We start from the raw sequence: 22,824 nt of genomic DNA, 5'->3' as shown, positions 1-22,824 counted from the left end.
GGCTGTCAGTCAGCCAATCAGGGGAGAGAAGGGTCGGGGGCTTTGTGTTTTGAATGGATACAGGGAGCTCTGACTCAGCTTGGGTGACTTCTGTAGCAAACTGCTGGCTGGAGGGCACTTAAAGGAGGGAGGGACTAGGAGCAGCAAAGAGGGACCTGAGGAGAGGCGGATCCAGGCTGATCTGTGCAAAACCAACTGCACAGAGGAGGTAACTATAACATGTTTGTTGTTTTAAAAAAAAAAAAAACAGCCTTTACAATCACTTTAAGCAAACAATCAACTGTGGGTGGCAAGACACTGTCAAAAGAACGTCAGGATAACGTTGTGGACAGGCACAAGTCAGGAGATTGATACATAAAAAATTTCAAAGGCTTTATCAATGCCTAGAAGCACAGTGAAGTCTATTATTAAGAAGTGGAAAATATTTGGTACGGGGGGCGTGGCTAGCCGGCGCTGAAGATGGCTGCTTAATCTCATAGCTCCACAGCGAGGGAGAACACCGGAACGAAATACGCCTGACAGACCGGAGCGATTCACCCCAAAATCGCTACACAGCTTCCCGCGGTGCCGACCGACAATGTCCCGCAAACGGATGGGAGAAAGGGAAATCAGAAAACTTACTACGTTCCTGTTTCCTCAGGACAAGGTCAGTACTATCCAAGATGGCGCCGGCGGCCTGACAGACACAAGTGAGGCTTACACAGACCTCCCTGACGCCATCCACAGTGAAATGGGCACAGCTCCTCTGCCTATATCCCCTACCCAGGACCCTGGATCTGATCCCCTTACTTCCAGCCCTGCTAAAGCTCGGATGCGGATGGATATACCGCATTCCCACTCTCCTCATATCAGCGCTGCGGTACAGGCCCAAGCCTTCAACCCCTTTCAGTCTAACCAGGCGCTGCATAACTCCATGGCATCTTTCCCCACCTCAGGCCAGCCAGTAATAGACACAACCCTAAAAGAGATGCTGATGTCCCTGCAAACCTCTCTGATGACAGATTTATCATCCCTATTCTGTAAAATCTCCACAGAGATGCACTCTATGGACAATAGAATCTCTAATATGGAAAGGGGAATGACAGAATGCTCAGCCACAGTGAATGACATTATAGACGCGGTGGATGACATTAAAGATGAGCAACACTGGGTCCGGGCCAAGCTGGCCGATTTGGAAGATCGCTCTCGACGTAACAACGTCAAACTGCGAGGGGTCCCTGAGTCCATACCCCCGAACGATCTCCCCAAATATGCCAAGGACCTCATACACACTATTTTACCCGACGCGGCTCCCAGAGATATCGTCATCGATAGAATTCACAGGATTGCCAAACCGTCTCATCTAGCAGCATCAGTACCAAGAGACGTACTCATGCGAATCCATTTTTTCCACATAAAAGAAAAATTGATGTCAGAAGCCAGAGCCAAAGCTCCCCTGCCCAGACCCTACGAGGCAATACAGATCTTTCCAGATCTTTCCAAGTTCACCCTGCAAATGAGGAGGAAGCTAAATCCCATCACAAAAGGCCTCTCCAACCATAAAATCCCATATAAATGGAGATATCCGGCGACCATCCTCATCCTGAAAAATGGCACTACCCACGCTGTCAACGACCTAATGAAGGGACTGCGCCTTCTCCACGACTGGGGCATCATTTTGGAACCCCCAACGGACGGGATCTCCCCTCTGCCACAACGAAACTCCTCCCACAGGCGCAACAACCAGAACCCCAAGATCCACCATACCCACACGAATGCCTGAATAAGTTGGGCCATAACCTCTATAGCTCATTTCTCCCTCGCTGTCTTGAGCAATGCTCCTAATTGTTCTATTTCTTTCCTTTTGAACACTAACTGTTTTCCCCCACCTGCGGCATAGCTTCTCATAAGCTCTCTGTTATTTACGCCGCCACGTTTCCTATACAGCGAGATTGCAGTAGAAAGTTAAATCTATTATCAATTCTTGTTCTCACTGTTGGCTCTTCCAGCCTTTTAATTTGTTGCCTTCCTCCAGTTCCCTCCTGCGGCTTCCGGTCCAGATCTCCAACACAACGCAAGTGACCATCCATCCAGCAACTCAACCACCGACACCATCGCCAAACTCCCGCAAGCTACAAGCAACTAACTGTAAGTGACTCTTCTACACTAAACACACTTCCCCAACATCCCTTGATCATGCCCTGCAACATTGTGTCCCTCAATGCCAAGGGCCTCAACCACCCGGCAAAACGGCATTCTCTATGGCACACTGCGACAAAATTGGACTGTGACATCCTCTGTGTCCAGGAAACCCACCTGCTCCCCGCGGCAACGACCCTATGCCATAATCGGCAGTACCCCCAAATATACCACGCCGCTTACAGCTCCAAGAAAAGAGGAGTTCTCATAGCGATCAAACAAGGGCTGGACTTCCAATTGCTACAACAAACCCCTGACCCCAACGGTAGATATCTCATTCTATCCTTCACCCTCAACAAAGTTAGTTATACCTTAATGAATATCTACGCCCCCAATACCCGCCAGATCAGTTTCCTGAAGAAAGCCTTCACTAAGGCTCGAGCGGTTTGCAAGGGTCATTTGATAGTCTGCGGAGACTTCAATTTAGTTCCCGATATCCACATGGACACTACTTCTCCTGCGAAAAGAAGAGAGTCACCCCTGGGGCGGCTCCTCACGTCACACGACATGTTTGACGTGTGGAGATGCCATCATGGGTCCGAAAAAGATTTTACCTATTTTTCACCCCGCCACAATTCCTATTCTAGGATTGATTTGTTCCTCACAGACAAATGGCTACTACAAAACATCAGCGCATCTGTAATCCACACCGTGACGTGGTCAGACCACGCCCCAATCTCTATTTCCATCACTGACATGCCGCCCCAGCGGAATACGTTCCTCTGGCGAGCGAACAACTATATCTTACAGCACCCCACCTACTCCTTAGATATAGAAAAACATATAAGTGATTATTTTGATTTAAACAAAGGGTCAGTGGGGGATCCCGTGACGGTGTGGAACGCGCACAAAGCGGTTATTAGAGGTATTGTCATGAAATTGAGCTCTGTATGTAAAAAGAAGAGGACGCAGCAAATAGACACCCTTACCTCCCAAATTGCGACTCTTGAATCCCAACATAAGACTAACCTAGACCCGAACACCCAAGCCCAATTATTGACCCTAAGACGTGACCTGCGCTCACTTCTTCTCCACTCCTATGACCTGATCCAGCGTAAGCTTAAAGCTACCACATACTCCACGTCCAATAAAGCAGGTAAAAGACTAGCGCAACGCATCAAAGGACGAAGGATCAAATCCAAAATCACGACTTTATCCTACCCACACTCAACCGACACTTTGACTAACCCCCAGGACATAGCGAACGCCTTCAGCGACTACTATAGTAAGCTCTACAACATCAAACATGACCACACTACTTACCAACCATCCCATGAAGATATCAACAACTTTCTTCAACAAATTAAACTACCAAAGCTGACTGACTCTCAACTGACCTCCCTCAACGAACCATTTTCAGACAGGGAAATTCTTGATACGATATCCTCCTTACCAACGGGCAAAGCCCCAGGACCAGATGGTCTCACGGGGGAATACTATAAAAGGTTTTCTAGACACTTACTTCCCCAAATGACAGAATTCTTCAACATTGCTGCCTCCTCCTCAACATTCCCTGATGAATCACTAAACGCTCTTATCATTACTATCCCGAAACCAGGTAAAGCTCCCACCTCCCCCCAAAACTTCCGCCCTATCTCCCTATTGAATCTTGACGTAAAAATATATGCCAAAACGATTGCCAGACGCCTTATGGTTGTTATGCCTGATCTCATTCACACAGACCAATCAGGATTCATTAGAGGTAGACAAGCCCCTGATGCCACAAGAAGGATGGTAAACATAATACACCATATTGAGTCCAGTGGAACGCCTTCTCTGCTCCTCTCTTTGGACGCAGAGAAGGCGTTCGACAGGGTACACTGGTCATACCTCAGAGCAGTACTAACTAAACTTGGATTTAAAGACCTCATATACAACGCTATCTTGGCTCTATATACTGTCCCAACTGCGAAGGTATACTCCGCAGATATGCTTTCACAAACCTTTCACATCACAAATGGCACTCGCCAGGGCTGTCCATTGTCCCCACTGATTTTTAACATGCTCATAGAGCCACTCGCGGAACATGTTCGCTCAAACCCCCTACTCACAGGAGTCACAATAAGGAAAACATCACATAAAATCAGCCTCTTTGCTGACGATGTCATACTAGTGCTCACCAATCCAAATTCCTCCCTTCCTGAAGCCCAAAAATTATTAGACTGGTTCGGTCGCGTATCATACTACAAGCTTAACGTAACTAAGTCCCATATTCTAGACCTTAAACTGGACGCTACTTCTCGAAACCTGCTACAAGCACAATTCCCCTTTGCTTGGGCCGACCAAAGCATCCCATACTTAGGAATCCACCTCACGAAATCAGTTAAACACCTATTTGCAGCCAATTTCAAACCTCTCCTCGCCACCTTAAAAGTAGATGCACAGGCCATAACCAAACACAACCTTTCTTGGTCTGGTAGACTGGCAGCATTCAAAATGCTACACCTGCCCCAAATCCTATACCTATTCAGAACTCTACCCGTACCCCTACCTAAATACTACTTTAAATCATTGCAATCCATACTTAACAAAACCATATGGAATGAAACCAAACCTAGATGCGCACACTCGACACTTAGAAATCACAGATTGGCGGGGGGTTCAGGGACAATAGATTTCGAAGACTATCACACAGCAGCGATACTAGACCAGCTCGATGAGTGGTTCAGCACAAAACCTACCAAACCCTGGAGCTCAATAGAATATTCCCACCTGCTTCGCCCAAACCTACAATCTTGGTTGATGAGCTCACCCTGGGGTCCAAAACTGTCGACGGCAACACCTCCCACCATGGTGGCGTCAATCTCAGCATGGAAAAAACTAATACACAACAGCGGTGTCACACCCGACACTCCTCCCACTCCTATCCCCATTGAAACTCTCCATCACCTCTCTCCAGACTTAAATTTAAACCACTGGGCCAAGAACGGAATCCGAACCATACAACACATTCTACTCAAAGACAAACCCAAATCTTTTACCCTCTTGAAACAAGAATTTAACTTACCCCAAACAGAACTCTTCACCTACCTCCGAGTCACGCACTGCCTTAAAAACTCCCACCTTCAATTATACACTATACATCCTAAAGCATGGGATTTTCTAACGTCCTCCATCCCCAAGCGCAGGGGAATATCCCTATTCTATAATATTCTACACCAGAAACAGCAGTTTAACAAGAAGCCCCCACATATTCACTGGGAACATGACTTAGGTCAGACCTACACGGAACACCAATGGCAAAAAGCGATCCAGTCAATTTATAAATCTACAAAATGCGCCACGCTCTGGGAAAACACCCAAAAAATACATCTCAGGTGGTACTTAACCCCATCCAGAATTGCTAAATTCAATCCTTCTATCGGTGATCAATGCTGGCGCGGGTGTTCAATCAAAGGTGATCTACTTCACATCTTCTGGACATGCCCACGATTGCGTAACTACTGGAACAAGATCTTCCAAATAATGTCAGACGTTATACACCAAAATTTACACCCATCACCCGATCTAGCTGTGCTGAACCTCACTATTGAAACAATACCAACACCTTACAGATACATAGTGACCCATATTCTGTTAGCTGCAAGATTATGTATCGCAAGACTATGGAAAACGGATGCTACCCCCTCCGTTGAACATACTCTAGATACGGTAAACCTCCACTACAGCTTTGAATTGATGATGGCCTCTAGTTCAGGCCTTACACACACTGTGAAATATAAATGGAGGCCATGGGAGTTGTGGACCGGAGCTGCTTCATTCCTTTCATAACCATTCACCTGATGATCCAGAAACCTTTCTTATTTTCATGATAGGCAACATATCGTTACCGCTTTTTCTTGATAAATTTTTTTTCTTTCCCTCTCTTGAATATTCCTACTGCTTTTGTCTATAGACTCATTTACCTATGATATATCTAAGCCGGAGACTGTCCACGCAGAGTGCCACCCCCCCGGGTGAAAAGTGTTCCCATTAGGGCGCCTGGGGCGGTGCTACTCAGGCCATAATTAATCTCCGATATCGGAAGCGGCACTATGACAGTTCTCTGCTTTATGTTATAACATTATTCAGATAATATGTTTCTTTGTACACAACTAAACGAATGTAATGTACCTAATATACAATGTGCACATTGTATTGTTATATACTCTTTGCAAAAATCAATAAAAAACCAATGATGAAAAAAAAGAAAATATTTGGTACAACACAGACCCTCCCTGGATCAGGATGTCGCTCCAAACTGGATGTAAGAGCCAAGAAGAAATTGGTCAGGGAGGCTACCAAGAGGCCTACAGCAACTTTGAAGCAGTTGCAGGAATTTATGACAAAGAGTGATCATTGTGTGCATGTGATAACTATCACAAATTCTCCACAAATGTGGCTTGTATTGGAGGCTCGCAAGAAAAAAGCCACTCAAGAAAGGCCACATGCAGTTACAACTGAGCTTTACCAAAATGCACCTTGAAGATTCTGAGGCCGCATGGAAAAAGACTAAAATGGAATTATGTGGCCTCAACACCAAACGATATGTTTAGTGGAAATCCATCCAAATAACAGCATTCCTACAGTAAAGCATGGAGGTGGTAATATCCTGTTATGGGGGTGTTTCTCTGCAACAGGGCACTTGTCAGGATAGAAGGAAAAATGAATGGGATAAAATACCGTCACATTCTTGGGAAAGTTTGCTGCCCTCTGCCAGAAATTTGTCAATGAGAAGGTGGTTTACCTTCCAACATGACAATGACCCAAAGTACAGAGCAAAAATGACGGCATAGTAGTTGAAGGAGAAAAAGGTGAATGTCCTTGCATTGCCTTGTCAGAGCCCAGACTCAAACCCCATTGAAAATCTGTGGAATGACTTGAAGACTGCAGTCCACTAACAGTCACCATTAAATTTAACTGAACTTGAGCAGTTCTGCAAAGAAGAGTTGGCAAATATTGCAAAATCTATATTTGCAAAGTTAGTAGAGACATATTCCAACAGACTAAAGGCTGTAATTTAAAGCAGAATTCCACCCAAAAGTGGAACTTCCACTTAATTGCTTCCTCCCCCCCTCCAGTGTCACATTTAGCACCTTTCAGGGGGGGCAACGAGGACCTGTTTTTGACAGGTCCCCTTCTCCACTTCCGGGATACTGGGCCGTGGCACTGTCCCTCGGAAGTTGGGCCCCCTTCTCCTTCCTCCGCCGCTGGGCCATTTAGAACACACAGCGCGCTTCACACATGCGCAGTAGAGAACCGGCTGTGAAGCTGAAAGGCTTCACAGCCAGGTTCCCTTACCTGGAATGGCGGCGGCTGCACCCGACAGTCGATCCGAAGATCAGCTGGGGTGCTGTTATCGTGGGCCCCCTGGACAGTTAAGTGTCCATATAGTAATAGTCAGCAGCTACATTATTTGTAGCTGCTGCCTTTTCATTTTTATTCCCCCCCAGGCGGACCTCTGCTTTTAAAGCATAGGGTGGTTCAACAAAACACTGACACAAGAGAGTGATCCTTTTTCCAATTCAGATATTCTGTTTTTGATTTTTTTTTTCTGACATGTTGGTGTTCTATCATTCACTTGGATTGTTATATTGATGAGTAAATACAGCTGGATAAAACAAAAAACTGTGTTTGTCTTTTTTTTATTCAGGCTGCTAAGCAACAAAATGTGATTATTTTAAAGGGGGGCGATTCTTTTCTATACACACTGTATAACACCAAAAATCTCTGCCTCTATGAGTTGCATTCTGACCACCACTGTGTAAGGGGAGGGGGTTTCTTGACCACCAGTGTAGATGTCATTTTTGCAACAGATCCCCAGTGATTTGGTTTTGGCATGGGTTCCTCGAGAGCTATAAGTTATTTTAAGGATTCTTCTGGGACAAAATGTTTGGGAATGCAAGTCAGGTGGGTCGCTCTTGTCTAGGCGAACAAATGCCAGAAAGAAGCTTTTTTTTAAATTTTGCTGATTATTTTTTTTGTTTGTTTTTAATTTTATTTTCCAAGGGAGTTTTTACATGGAGGGTGGAGCAATAGTACCATTGCACAGTAAAAAGCAGTGGAAAATCAACGCTTATGATATATTTGTGGCGGGAGTCACTTTGGGTGGGGGGGGCTCGTGGAACCCAGCTTACCTTAGAGAGCTCTGGAAACACCGTGTCCAGCTCCCCCGGCGCCTCCTATGTGTAAATCACCCTGTGTCCATTAGGGGCACAGGGTGACTGAGATAATCTGTGCTAGTCGGACTCACTGTACAGCCACATTGTATATATTGTGTGTTGTCTCATGCTGTTGTGGACTGTTTGCTGGGATCGTTTGGGGTGTGGCTGTGTCCCATTGTTCTGTTGTGTCTGTCTGCCTTATGCCGCGTACACACAACCGGACTTTCTGGCAGAAAAGGTCCGACAGAATCATTTCATCAGATATTCAGATTGTGTGTGGGCTACATCGGACTTTTTCTTTCGAAAATTCTGACGGACCTAGAAATAGAACATGCTTTAAATCTTTCTGACGGAATCAATTCCTATCGGGAAAACTGTTCGTCTGTATGCTATTCTGATGGACCAAAAATGACGCAAGGGCAGCTATTGGATACTGGCTATTTACCTTCCTTTTTCTAGTCGTACGTGTTGTACGTCACCACGTTCTAAACGATCGGACTTTGGTGTGATCGTGTGTACGCAAGTCCGTTTCACCGTAACTCCATCGGAACTCCGTCAGAAAAAAACATCAGAGTTTATTCTGACGGAAAAAACGTTCGTGTGTACACGGCATTAGAAGAAATGTATTATGGGATGGATGTTTTGTATTTGTGTTCCTGGCATGTGGACTGGGGGCAGGATGGAGAGGGGAGGGGCGGATTCCTCCCAGAGCTCCTCTTACTGATTGGACAGTTTACCCTGCCCTGAATTCCAAAGGGAGATTCCCCTGACTTGTATATCTGTTTGTATATGTGTTTCAATAAAGAGTTTGCTGTTTTTCACCCTACACTGAGTTACAGCTAATGACTGGGTGAGCTAAGAGGTCTTGGATAGTGCTGGTACTGAACAGAGGGAGCATTTATGGCGGATATGGTCCTTTTGAGGACGGGGGTCCGTCACAATATAAACAAACAGCTTCATGGTCTCTGGTGGTTTGGCTCCTGCCCTGTGCCAGGACTCCTCAGATATTTATGTTTAGGGCCCATGTTATACTGGGCCAAGCACTTCTTTCTTAGTGACAGATTCCTTTTATCCTTTAGAAAATATAAGAATGCAGCCTAAATCTTTGTTTCGGATGACTTTATTGGTCTGTAAAAGTGTGTTTTGCCGAATAGGCTTTGCCCCTTAATCCAGCACCGGTTGCAGAAATCTTTCCATAATGAAGGGCATTGTTGGGTATATACAGTAAAGAGCCATGTTTGTACAATTCCAAGTAAGCTTCAACAGTCATTTAAAAGACTAATGACATGTTATAGAGCTCTGCATGTGTGCACCGTTTATAAGAACAGGCCCCACATCTTAACAGTTAATATAACAGCTTGACATCCAGATTTTCCTGAATCTGCCAAATCGGAAGTCCTCTTCTAGTACCATCTTTATTAAAGCCTCTCTGTAATTTGACATGAAAGCTTGCAAATCCGTCTGTAATTCCTATCATTTTCTGAGCTCACACACTGACAGACAAGGGCCTCTCCTCTCATACTTGTGTGTCACTGACTTTTCAAAGTATCGCTGATGCTGTAAATTACTCATTAGGGCGATAGAGACAACACTGTGTGTTTGAAAACATAGGAAATTATGGGGGTTGATTTACTAAAACTGGAGCATGCAAAATCCGGTGCAGCTCTGCATACAAACCAATTGGCTTCCTTTTTTTTTTTTTTTTTTTTTTTTTTTTTTTTTAATTGAACAAGCTGAAGCTAGAAGCTGATTGGTTACCATGCACAGCTGCACCATATTCTGAGTGCTCCAGTTTTAGTAAATCAACCGCATAATGTATTAGAGCATCAGGCTGGGTTCACACTGGTGCGACACGACAGCCGTCCTACTTTGGATCCGACTTCGCCCTGCGACATGAAGCCGGCATGTGTCCGACTTTCAATGAACGGGGATCCGACTTGGATCCCCGCCAATGCCGGCACTGTGTTTGGTATGAATCTTTAGGGGGGAACTCCGCGCCAAATTTTAAATGAAAAACCGGCATGGGTTCCCCCTCCAGAGGCATACCAGGCCCTTGGGTCTGGTTGGACCTTGAGGGGAACCCCCTACGCCGAAAAAACGGCGTGGGGGGTCGCCCCCAATCCATACCAGACCCTTATCCGAGCACGCAGCCCGGCCGGACAGGAATGGGGGTGGGGACGAGCGAGCGCCCCCCCCCCTCCTGAACCGTACCAGGCCGCATGCCCTCAACATGGGGGGTGGTGCCTTGGGGGAGGGGGCGCGCTGCGGCCCCCCCACCCCAAAGCACCTTGTCCCCATGTTGATGAGGACAAGGGCCTCTTCCCGACAACCCTGGCCGTTGGTTGTCGGGGTCTGCGGGCGGGGGGCTTATCGGAATCCGGGAGCCCCCTTTAATAAGGGAGCCCCCAGATCCCGGCCCCCCACCCTATGTGAATGAGTATGGGGTACAGCGTACCCCTACCCATTCACCTAGGAAAAAAGTGTCAATTTAAAAAAAAACACTACACAGATTTTTAAAGCATTTTATTAGACAGCTCCGGGGGTCTTCTTCCGACTTCGGGGGTCTCTCCGGTTCTTCTCCACGCTCTCCGGATCTTCTGCCGGGCTCCTCCGCTCTCTTCTGCTCTTTTGCCGCTCTTTTGCTAAAGCGGAGGAGCCCGGTCTTCAATCTTCTGCCTTCTGCCTTCTGCCTTCTGCCTTCTGCCTTCTGCCTTCTGCCCTCTTCTCCTGATGTTGACACGACGCTCTCTGGGGCTAGAATGCTCTCTGTGCGCTCTGCTCTGACTTATATAGGCGGTGACCCCGCCCCCTTATGCCGTCACAGTCCCTGGGCATGCTGGGACTGTGACGTTTTAGGGGGCGTGGTCATCACCCGATGACCACGCCCCCTAAAACGTCACAGTCCCAGCATGCCCAGGGACTGTGACGGCATAAGGGGGCGGGGTCACCGCCTATATAAGTCAGAGCAGAGCGCACAGAGAGCATTCTAGCCCCAGAGAGCGTCGTGTCAACATCAGGAGAAGAGGGCAGAAGGCAGAAGGCAGAAGGCAGAAGGCAGAAGATTGAAGACCGGGCTCCTCCGCTTTAGCAAAAGAGCGGCAAAAGAGCAGAAGAGAGCGGAGGAGCCCGGCAGAAGATCCGGAGAGCGTGGAGAAGAACCGGAGAGACCCCCGAAGTCGGAAGAAGACCCCCGGAGCTGTCTAATAAAATGCTTTAAAAATCTGTGTAGTGTTTTTTTTTTAAATTGACACTTTTTTCCTAGGTGAATGGGTAGGGGTACGCTGTACCCCATACTCATTCACATAGGGTGGGGGGCCGGGATCTGGGGGCTCCCTTATTAAAGGGGGCTCCCGGATTCCGATAAGCCCCCCGCCCGCAGACCCCGACAACCAACGGCCAGGGTTGTCGGGAAGAGGCCCTTGTCCTCATCAACATGGGGACAAGGTGCTTTGGGGTGGGGGGCCGCAGCGCGCCCCCTCCCCCAAAGCACCAACCCCCCATGTTGAGGGCATGCGGCCTGGTACGGCTCAGGAGGGGGGGGGGCGCTCGCTCGTCCCCACCCCCATTCCTGTCCGGCCGGGCTGCGTGCTCGGATAAGGGTCTGGTATGGATTGGGGGGGACCCCCACGCCGTTTTTATCGGCGTAGGGGGTTCCCCTCAAGGTCCATACCAGACCCAAGGGCCTGGTATGCTCTTGGAGGGGGAACCCATGCCGTTTTTTTATTTAAAATTTGGCGCGGAGTTCCCCCTCAAGAACATCTGAGCACAAGTCGCGTGCCAAAGTCGGATCATGCAAGACGGCAATCCGACTTTGACCCGACTTCAATGATAGTCAATAGACTGAAGTAGGATCAAAGTCGGACCAAAGTAGTACAGGGAGCATTTCTAAAGTCGGAACGACTTGTGTCGGACCAGTTAGGACGGCTCCCATAGGGAAACATTAAATTTCACACGTCATGCGACATGAGCTCCCAATGTCGGAGCGTTTGTCGGACCAGTGTGAACCCAGCCTCACTATGAAGTGAAAATCCTAGATAGATGTATGTTCTTGTGTGGAATCCTGCACTAGATAAACAAATGTGTATGTTTTCCAATCATTTTTTATTAGATATTGCAAAAAAGTAAGTACAAGACTTAAACATTTGCATATAACACAATCAGAATTCCAAAGACTCATATCAGAATGCGATGCATTTACAGTAGGAATGGACAGCATAGTTTCCAATAAATATGCTATTTCCTTGACATAACGCAAGATGTGAAGATGATTAACACAACTGTATTTCAAACACCAACTAATTTGCACTCCAGCCCACTCAAAACTGCGTAAAAGGGGACGAGATTGATTAGCTACAGTAATGTTGCCATGACAGTTCGTCCCCAGCTCTGTGAAAGTAGTGGGTAAGGGATGGAGTACAAAGACATGTCCAATGTGGTTGCATAGGCAACATTTTATAACATCCGGGTATGGGCCTTTAGATATGGTACAAAACTTCAGAAATAATGGTCTAGTAGCCATTTAACATAAACAGAGAAGGAAACAAAGGAGAAAGCAAACTTGAGGAAGAAAGGGATATAGTAAAGAGTGCAACCTATTTCATCTGGGGATGGTAAAACAGCAGGATATAATAGAAGTCAATGGCTAAGTGCAAAGCCTGCAGGAAAGCTGCAGGTACACTGCACCCGTTGTGTGGGTAAACCACAGTGCATCAGTGTGAAAGCAGCCCTATACTATTATGCCCAGTGTATTGCTTCACACTGACCTGAAGATCTCTTCTTTCCTGCTCCTGACACCACTCTGTAGACCACTAGCTGGAATAAGAGGTGGAGTGCAGTTGTTATCACTCCGCATAGGACAGGAGCCGGCACTACAGAGGAGGCATCGGCTTATGCGGCTATTGCTCCCTACTACAGCTCCAACTTTACAATTAGTTCCTGCATTGCACTCTGATTCTCTGAAAGAATAAATGAAGAGAGGAACCACTAAAGAGCTGAGCCTAGGGGTCTCTGCCACATCCCCGAAAGAATGAAGAAAACAAAACAACAAAATTGCCCCAGAGGGAATATTACGGGCAGTAGGCTAACAAGGATCAATAAATTCTAGGTACAAATGAAGTAACGTTTTATAAAACGTTACTTCATTTGTACCTAGAATTTATTGATCCTTGTTAGTCTACTGCCCGTAATATCCCCTCTGGGCAATTTTGTTGTTTTGTTTTCTTCTGTTTGATTCTCTGGCATGGTGGGTCAACAAGCCCAGACTGCGATCTACCAATCACCTGGCCGTGATCTACAGGTTGCTGACCCCCGCTCTATAGTATGTACTAGCCTCAATCCAAGGCACCTAGTTGGATTTCTGTCTGCCAATTCTTCCCTCTGCTATATGCATGAATCACTTCTGGCTGGTTATGCTGACACCACAGAATCCTAGGACATGGCCCTGCATCCCCTCCAGCACACAGAAAGTGACTGAAAGCCTCAGCTGTGCATGTTTCCCTATGAGACTGTGTAGAGTGTAGAGTGGGGTGTGTTTCTTCCCTCCACTCAGGTCTAAGATTGCACTCGTCTCCCTGCTCTGTTATGTCAGATCCTGGTCCCCTGCCTGCTAGAGCCAAGAAATAGCCTTTGATCTGTGTGTTTTAGGAGAATGTAGCGAAAACAGGGCTGCAGATATCCTTATGTAGGATTTGTTTCATCTCTGTATCATTTGAGGCCAGTCACTTCAGTGGGTATATGTAACGGTTTACAACCACTTTAGGGTAAAGGAATTGGGACTGATCGAAGGTCTACGGTGCCCTATTTGTCCACTGGCACATTGGTTGTTTAAAATGTGTAAACTGACATTCAGGTTTCTTCGTTATGTATATATGTGTACAGATGTTCTAAGCATTTGCAAGTGCACCACAAATGTTCACTGTTTTGTTTGTAATATGGTTATCTGCTCTGATTGCCAGCTCAATCTAGTGTCATAATGCAGTATTTTTTTAAAAACCCACATGATAGCTACTAGATGGAGCTGACAATCATAGGAAATAATCATATTACAAACAATACGGCGAACAATTATGGTGTACACGCAAATGCTTGAGATATTCGCACAGCGAATATTTGATAGATAGAACCCTTAATGTTGAAAAAGTTACTGGCCCCTGGATTAGATACTTTATTACCAGATACAGGTAGGATTGTTAGGGCTGATTAAGACGTGGGATTTAACAAATGTGGCTGTGGTATGCCTTTAACACTTCCATGGCTGGGTGAATCCATGTGTCGTTCTTGGCAGAATTTACTATTGTTGGTGTCTGAAGTTTTCTATCTTTGTTTAGGAGTCGGGACGGGAAACGCCTTCGTCCACCCGAGCGTCCAGTATAAATGGGACAGATGATGAAAAGGCCTGCCACGGCACACCCCCTGACTCTGAACTGAAGACTGAGAATGATAAACTAAAAACTGCCCTTGCACAAAGGTAAATTTCTCATTGTGATTTCTCATCCATATGACATGGCCTTTAGTTTTATTGGTGGTTGGTTTCCTGCATACAGATTTCTGCTGAGGCACGCATATATACTCAGGATCTCCTGCTCTGTAGGTTCCAGTCATCCATTTCTTTGGATTTTACTGTCCCTCAAATGGTAGTCAGGGTTAATTCCTTTTAGGAAACTGACAATTTTACATTTGGGTTGATATGCAAATAGACTCTTCCATTTGCAGGGGATGTTGCACTATTTTTGGGAATTTTCCCTAAGGCTGGATTCACACCTTTTTAGTGCTTTTTGCATTTTGCAGATTTTCTCTACAGAACATGTTGCAAAGGAAACCATGTTAAATGGGCTGTAGTGCAAATCTGCAAAATGCAAAAAGCACTAAAAATGCATAGGTGTGAATCAAGCCTAAGGTTTGACATGGGCTTCAGCTTGTATAAGTTCAGTGTGAACAGCAAGCTTTGACAAAGCATTTGCAGAGCTTTCAGCAAGCTTTGAAGCTTTTAGAGTACCATTCAGCTCCAGTTTGTAAATGTTGAACACAGATCCTAATGGGAGTTCTGATTGACACTTTAAGCAAGCTGCTACCACTTCTTGAAGCTTGCTGGAAGCCTGCTGAAGTCTGCTAGCAGCTTGCTTAAAGTGGCAATCAGCACTCCCATTAGGATCAGTGTTTATTTACAAACTGAAGCTGAATGGTACTGTAAAAGCTTCAACACAGCTTGCTGAAAGCGCTGCAAATGCTTTGTCATTGCTTGTTGTTCACATTGCTCTTATACAAGCTGAATCCCATGTGAAATGGGCCTAAAGCTTAATAATTAGGGTAAAGCTCTGCTGACTCCCATCATCCAATCATGTGCAAGCAAAATTATTTTTTAACCAGTTCCTGGCCGCTCTATAGCCGAAAGATGGCTACAGCGCAGGCTTACATTGCTGGAACCATTGCTCACTGTATCCTGAAGACACAGCCAATCACAGCGGACCTTTACCATGTGATCAGCTATGTCCAATGACAGCTGGTCACGTCATAAACACAAGCTGGTTATCGGTATTCCTTTCCTCACGGTGACAGCATGAGGAGAGGAGAGCCAATAACCGACTTATGTGAAAGGGACATCTACACTGATAATCGGAGCAGTCCCAACAGTGCCCACCAGTGCTGCTAGTCAGTGCCCATCAGTGCCTCCTCATCAGCGCACATCAGGGAAGGAGAAAAATTACCTGTTTGCTAGATTTTGTAACAAGCTATGAAAAGGTTATTGTTGTTTTTTTCAAAATGTTGGGTTTTTATTTTTATTTGTTTAGCAAAAAAATAACCCCAGTGGTGAATAAATACCATCAAAAGAAAGCTCTATTTGTGTGAAAAAAATGATAAAAATGTCATATGGGTACAGTGTTGTATGACCGCGCAATTATCATTCAAAGTGCGACAGCGCTGAAAGCTGAAAATCAGTCTGGACAGGAAGGGGGTTAAAGTGCCTGGTGAGCAAGTGGTTAGTTTCCTTGCACATGATTGGATATTCTTCACAAAGTAAAATGTCACCACATTCACCGAGCTCTGGGGATAATGCCTTTGCAAAGTGCAACTTCCCCTGCAAAGTGAACTGCCTGTTTGGGTGTTTTACATTAACTCTACCATAGAGACATCAGTGTTATTGTCCATAAGAATAATTACAGGTTAGAAAACAAACACAGACATCCTATTGGTGCATGCCAGCTTTGTACCCACATATTTGTGGTAAATAAACTGTAGATTAGGATTGCCAGTTCTCCTTGGCAAAATCTGTGAGTACGGCCAGACTCAGCAAGGAGTAGGTGGAAGACGCTCCTCTGATCTAATCCCAATTCCTCTTCTGGCAGCACATTATTGTACATGCTGACTGCACTGCCTGGTGCTCAGCAGGACTGTCCGACCAGCGGGATTCATTAAACCTTAACTCCAGGCAAGAAGCTAAATACACGTTTTTTTCACCTTTTAAATACAACAATTTATTTGAGTAACAGAGCAAAAGGTTTACAGCATGCTGGGAGACAATTCATGAGACTCCATATTTTACAAAGGTTTGATAAACATGGTTAACATTCGCTGAATGGTGTCTGTGGGCATCATTGTATGATGATTTACAGTATTTACTTTTTGCGAGTATTTATATTGTGCCGGCAATTTATGCAGTGCTTTACATACTATTCCTTCACATCAGCCTTATCCTTATGGGTGTAAAATCTAAGACTCTGAACTCACATGCATACACACACTAGGACCAATTTCAGCAGGAGCTAATTAACTTACCAGAATGTTTTTGTAAAGTGGGACAAACTCCATGCAGATAGTGTCCTTGTCCGAATTCAAATTGAGGCCCGCAGTGCTTCAAGGCAAATATTCTTACCACTGTGCCACCCAAGGAAGGGCTTATTTATATTTGTCTTAGCCCTCTGAGGAGCGATCTGCAGTGGTTTGCTTTTCAGAGGGTGTTTTGTGTTACCTCCTAACGCTTTGTTTAAACCCCTAAAAGCCCACACCGCACGTGGTCTTGGGAAGGTTGCGACACAGCCCCATTCACTTGTAGTACCACCTGCCAAACAAGACGGGGGGAAATAACTTTTGCCACACCACAATGCAAAGCAACAATTTCAGTAATAGTTCTAACGTATATATATATATATATATATATATATATATATATATATATATATATATATATATATATATATATATATATATATATATATATTATTATAAATTTATCTATCTCCATCTCCCACATCCCAAGGGGGGGAAGGGGAAAAGGTACTCTTTGCAGCTCCCGGGTACAGAGACAACCAGCCAGCCCAACAAAGCAAACCACATGCAAATAAAAAAGGTAGCTAAACCGCAAAAGTATGGCAAAATACTGAGTACACATGAATATAAACTCGGCATATCCTGTAAAGAATCGCAGACCACCAAAGGTGAAATCTGTCACCTGTAATGAAGAAAGAAATATCAAGTGAATGCTAAATAAAAAAGACCATATGAATATAGTCAAAAACGCCCCCTCTCGGGTATCTTCTCCTACCAACAAAAGCTGGCCACCTACCTCTTCATTGCTGCAAAACGCACTATTGCTAGAGCCCGGCGGAACCCTCGGTTGGTATTACAGAAGTGAAGAGTATTTTGGCCGCCCTCATGTTACATGAAAAGATGACCAGTGTACTTCATGACACCCATCCTAAGTTACTAAAATGTGGAATCTATGGTGGCCTTATGCTCTTCCTGCTCTGTCCCCAGCCAGCTTGGGGTATTCCAGACCGTTCCAATATACCACCCAACCCGCAGGCCCGGAGCTCTTTTCTTGTCTAAGTCTACACTTCCTCCTTTCCCATTCTTATCTAGCCTGTCTCTCCTCCTCGCGTCTGGCCTAATTCTACATCTTCTTTTTCTCTTTCCTCACTCTTACCTTCGCTCTTCCCACCTCACCCTTCCCCACCCTATCCTCCCTACCACCCCCCTTTTTTTGTTTTTGTATTTTTTTTTTTTTTTTTTAATCCTATTTTTTTTTTTTTTTTTTTGGTTTTGTTTTTGTTTTTTCCTTTCTTTATTTTGTTTGTCCATTTTGATTTGTCTGTTTGTCTTACTATGTCTTGGACCTCCGAGTCCAGTTACTCATTCCCACTTCCGGCTCAGTCGCCGGATGCGTTTATTGATTGCCTTTACAAAAATAAAATATATGTGTGTGTGTGTTATAAAATATTTTGTTTGTATTTACGTGAAATGTGATGTTTTGTTACCCTTTGCCTTCCTTTTCATCAAGCCGGTATTTTGGCTTTGTTTTTTGTTTTTTTTTTCAATAAAAAATTATTGTACCAGAATATAGTCAAAAACATCAGCGGGTCACGTGCCTCCATCCCTGTATAGCAAAGTAGGTTGATGAGGGATTTTGGGACTTTGAATGAGGCCCATGTTCTAACATTTAGTTTAGTTATTTGTGTCACTTTTGCAATTGGTCACTGTGGCTGCGACAGAATAAGAATAATTGCCTCCAGTTTGTAGATAACTCAGTCTCTGGGCTGAGAGACTAGTTCCCCATCAGGTCTGTCTGGCTTGTGATTGACAGCTGATGACAGTAGGTGGATTCCAAAATGCTACACAGCCCGCTAGTAGCTATGGAATCTGCCCGGTGCTGTCCGCTGTCAATCACAAGGCAGGTCGACCTGGTGGGGAACTAGTCTTTCAACGTTTCCCATCCGGTTCGCCTCCCTCGTGATTGACGGCGGATGGCAGTGGGCGGATTCCATAGCCACTATTCAGTCCAATAGCTGTCATTCACAAGGGAGGCGGACCTGATGGCGAACTAGTCTCAGATTTGCCCATCAGCCTCCACCCACCAAACAACAAACCTCTTCGGATGTTGCACCACCTCTTTTATCAATTCTACTCAGAATGCCTCAATAATGTCATTGGGGGGTTTATTTACTAAAGCTAGAGAGTGCAAAATCGGGCTCACTTCTGCAAAGAAACCAATCAGCTTCCAGGTTTTATTGCCAAAGCTTAGGCAAGCCATACACAGTGTGAATTTTTCCTGCAACCACAATTGCCCCATTAACACAGACAGTGCTGACATGGGAATCAGCAATTGTATTTTCCCAGCGACCAGGGGAAGCGGTCCATGCCGGGAGAAGACCATGATTATCGCTAGAGGCTATAGCAGCCGATAGTGGTAATTGCAAGAGAATCCAGCAGGCTGGTTGTATCCAAGTTGATTGATCAACTTGGTACATTCAGCCTGAACCATTAATGGTTCGAATCTCGGCCAGTTCCTGCTGAACCAGCTGAGATTCCAACTGTGTATGGCCCTCTGATTCCTACTGTATTAAATTGTATTGTAACTGTACTGTCTGCCCTCAATTGTTGTAAAGTGCTGCATAAACTGTCGGCACTTTATAAATCCTGTATAATAATAATAATAATATGGCTGGCCTTAGTTGAGGTTAGATGCTAATTGGTTTCTATGCAGAGGTGAGCCTGATTTTGCACTCTCCAACTTTAGTAAATAAACCCCACTGTGTTGATGAAGCCAATGTGGCAAATCAGATATAGGATGGATTATAATATGGATTATCAATGGATGGATTAATAGCACATGTGTATTGTCAAACAATATTAAAGCTGAATGTTGAAACACATATAGGTGCACTGTCTTATCTGTACATGGATTCACGTTTCTGAACAGCCACTTTATGATTCAGACAGGAGTTTAAATATGCTGCAAAAAGATAGGAATAGAATGAGCAGAGTGATGGCTGAATACTGTGTTGCTGATCCTTCTCTGTCCAATCGGCAGGCAAGGGGTGGGGAGATGACATCACTCTATCCCTTTAAAGGGGTTGTAAACCTTCGTGTTTTTTCACCTTAATGCATCCTATGTAAAAAAACACCTGGTAGTGACCGGGCCCCCAGCCCAAACCCCCCACCTCTTTTACTTTCCTGATCACTGGAACTTGAACTGGCGGGGACGCGCTGTCTCTCTGCCCGGGGTTCTCGGCTCTTGATTGGATAGTTTGATAGCAGCGCAGCCATTGGCTCCCACTGCTGTCAATCAAATTCAATGATGCGGGTGTTGGGGCCGAGTCATACATTTGGCAGCTATGTACGCCGAATGCTGGACTAGTGATCACGCCCGCAAGGTAACCCCCTCGGGAGAGCGCTTCTCCTAGGGGGTGAGAGCCGCCGGGGGACCCCAGAAGCCAGTGTTCGGGGCCACTCTGCAAAACGAGCTGCACAGTGGAGGTAAGTATGATATGTTTGTTGTTTAAAAAAAAAAAAAAAAACCCTTACAATCACTTTAACTCTTAGCAGAGAATATTGTCACCTCCCCACCCTGCTGGTTGGACAAAGGAGTATCAGCAGCATAGTGGTGAGTGATTACTCTGCTTCCTCTGGTCTTTCCTCCTGCCATCCTGACATTGCTCGTCACTACAGGTAGAATGCAGCAGAGTGTTTTTCTTTTTTCTTTTTTTATTGTTTGGAATTTAGCTTGAAAGTGGTTCTAAAGGCAGAAGGTACTTTTACCTTAATGCATTCTATGCATTAAGGTAAAAAACCTGCATGCAGCTCCCCTGCAACCGCCCTAAATACTTACTTGATCTCGATCCAGTGATGTGCACGACAGCAGAGGCTCTCTTCCTCCTCATTGGTTCAGAGCCAGCAGCGGGAGCTGTTGGCTCCCACTTCTGTCAATCACAACCAGCGAGAGAGGAAAGGCCAAGCTGCTGTGTGTGTGTCAATAGACACCCAGAGCCAGCTCAGGAGGGAGCCCACGGCTTGCTATGGGGGGCACTTGGCGGGGGACCTAAGAAGAGGAGGGTGAGGGCTGATCTGTGCAAAATCATTGCACAGAGCAGGTACGTATAACATGTTTATTTTGTATTTTTAAATTCGATCCTTTACTATGACTTTAACTGGAAACTCCTATCGGTCACCTCGCTCCCTCAGGAACAGCGATACCAGCACAGTTAGTGAGTCAGTCATCAGTAACTGGATTCAGACATACTTGGAACAAACACAGGTCTATACTTGGATATAAAAGTAATAAGAATAATTAAAATGGGGCAGACTTGATGGACCGCTTGGTCTTCTTTTCTGTCTTCTGTGTTTTCTTAACCTCTTGCCATTATACTGCGGCAGGTTGGCGCGGCTGCGTAAACTGCTGTAGGTGTATGTCAGCCGCTTTAAGAGCTATAGGGGGGCCCGCAGTGCGACGCCGATGTGGGTGGCCAGCGGCCGCGATGTCCGCTGGTGACCCGCAATCGCTCCTCAGAGAGCCGGAATGAGGATCTGTCAATGTAAACGGACAGATCCCGGTCTGTCAGGGAAGTAGAGAGACCTACTAATCGGGAACAGCGATCTCTCTACTCTCCTGTCAGTCCACTCCCCCCACAGAAACACCTCCCTAGGGAACACTTAACCCCTTGATCACCCCCTAGTGTTAACCCCTTCCCTGCCAGTGACATTTATACAGTAATCAGTGGCTATTTTTTATCTCTGATCGCTGTATAAATGTCACTGGTCCCAAAAAAGTGTCTGATTTGTCCACCGCAATGTCGCAATCCTGCTAAAAATCGCTGATCACAGCCATTACTAGTAAAAAAATAAATAAATAAAAATGCTATTTTGTAGACGCTCTAACTTTTGCGCAAACCAATCAATATATGCTTATTGTGATTTTTTTTGGTTTTTTTACCAAAAATCCGTAGAAGAATACATATTGGCCTAAACTGATGAAGAAATGTCAGGGGGTTTTTTTTTGGATATTTTTTTAATAGCAAGAAGTAAAAAAAAATGTTTTTTTTTTTTTCAAAATTGTCGCTCTTTTATTGTTTATAGCGCAAAAAGTTAAAAAAGCAGAGATGTTCAAATACCACTAAAAGAAAGCTCTATATTTGTGGGGGGAAAAAAGGACGTACATTTTGTTTTTGTACAATGTCGCATGACCGCATACTTGTCAGTTAAAGCAACGCAGTGCTGTATCGCAAATAATGGCCTGGTCAGGAAGTGGGTAAATCCTTCCGGGGCTGAAGTGGTTAATGATGCATTCTTAATACGGAGTTAAACCTTTGCTTATGTTCCTGATAACAATTTAGTTGATTCGATTATCTTAGTATATCTTGAAACTTCCATGTTGAATTATGTCACATAACTCTAGTATAACAACCTTTTGTGAGATAGATCCATAGATGTCCTGTCATAGTTCTCTACACATTATGGCAGATTTTTCATATGTATCGGATATAAATAGAATTGTGATACATTATTTGGAGCCTTCAGCGATTGTCACTTACATTTGAGATGGACGTGGTCCTCATGTATCCAGAAGGCATAATGCATCATGGAATGTCCCATGGGCAAAAGCATGAGCAGCATTTGGCTCGGAAGTCACAGTGAATTAAGATGACATTGCTCACTGCTCACATATGATGAACAGAAAAGCCGTAAGGAATCCTTTACTTCTGGCAGCGTACAAACTATTGTCCTCACTACTCTA

The 22,824-nt window shown here is 45.1% G+C and overlaps 1 protein-coding gene across 1 annotated transcript in view; it reads left to right on the top strand.

The window, feature by feature from the left end:
• Positions 1-22,824, top strand: part of HOMER2 (homer scaffold protein 2) — a 287,886-nt gene that overhangs the window by 155,641 nt on the left and 109,421 nt on the right. The window contains exon 5 of the mRNA XM_073618606.1: positions 14,648-14,787. Within this exon, the coding sequence (XP_073474707.1) occupies positions 14,648-14,787 (140 nt within the window). The remainder of the gene's footprint in view (positions 1-14,647; positions 14,788-22,824) is intronic.

Source organism: Aquarana catesbeiana, linkage group LG03, assembly GCF_042186555.1.
Source record: "Aquarana catesbeiana isolate 2022-GZ linkage group LG03, ASM4218655v1, whole genome shotgun sequence".
NCBI lineage: Eukaryota > Metazoa > Chordata > Amphibia > Anura > Ranidae > Aquarana > Aquarana catesbeiana.
The sequence above is the reverse complement of the archived record's forward strand: the minus strand, read 5'-3'. Positions and strand labels throughout refer to the sequence as shown.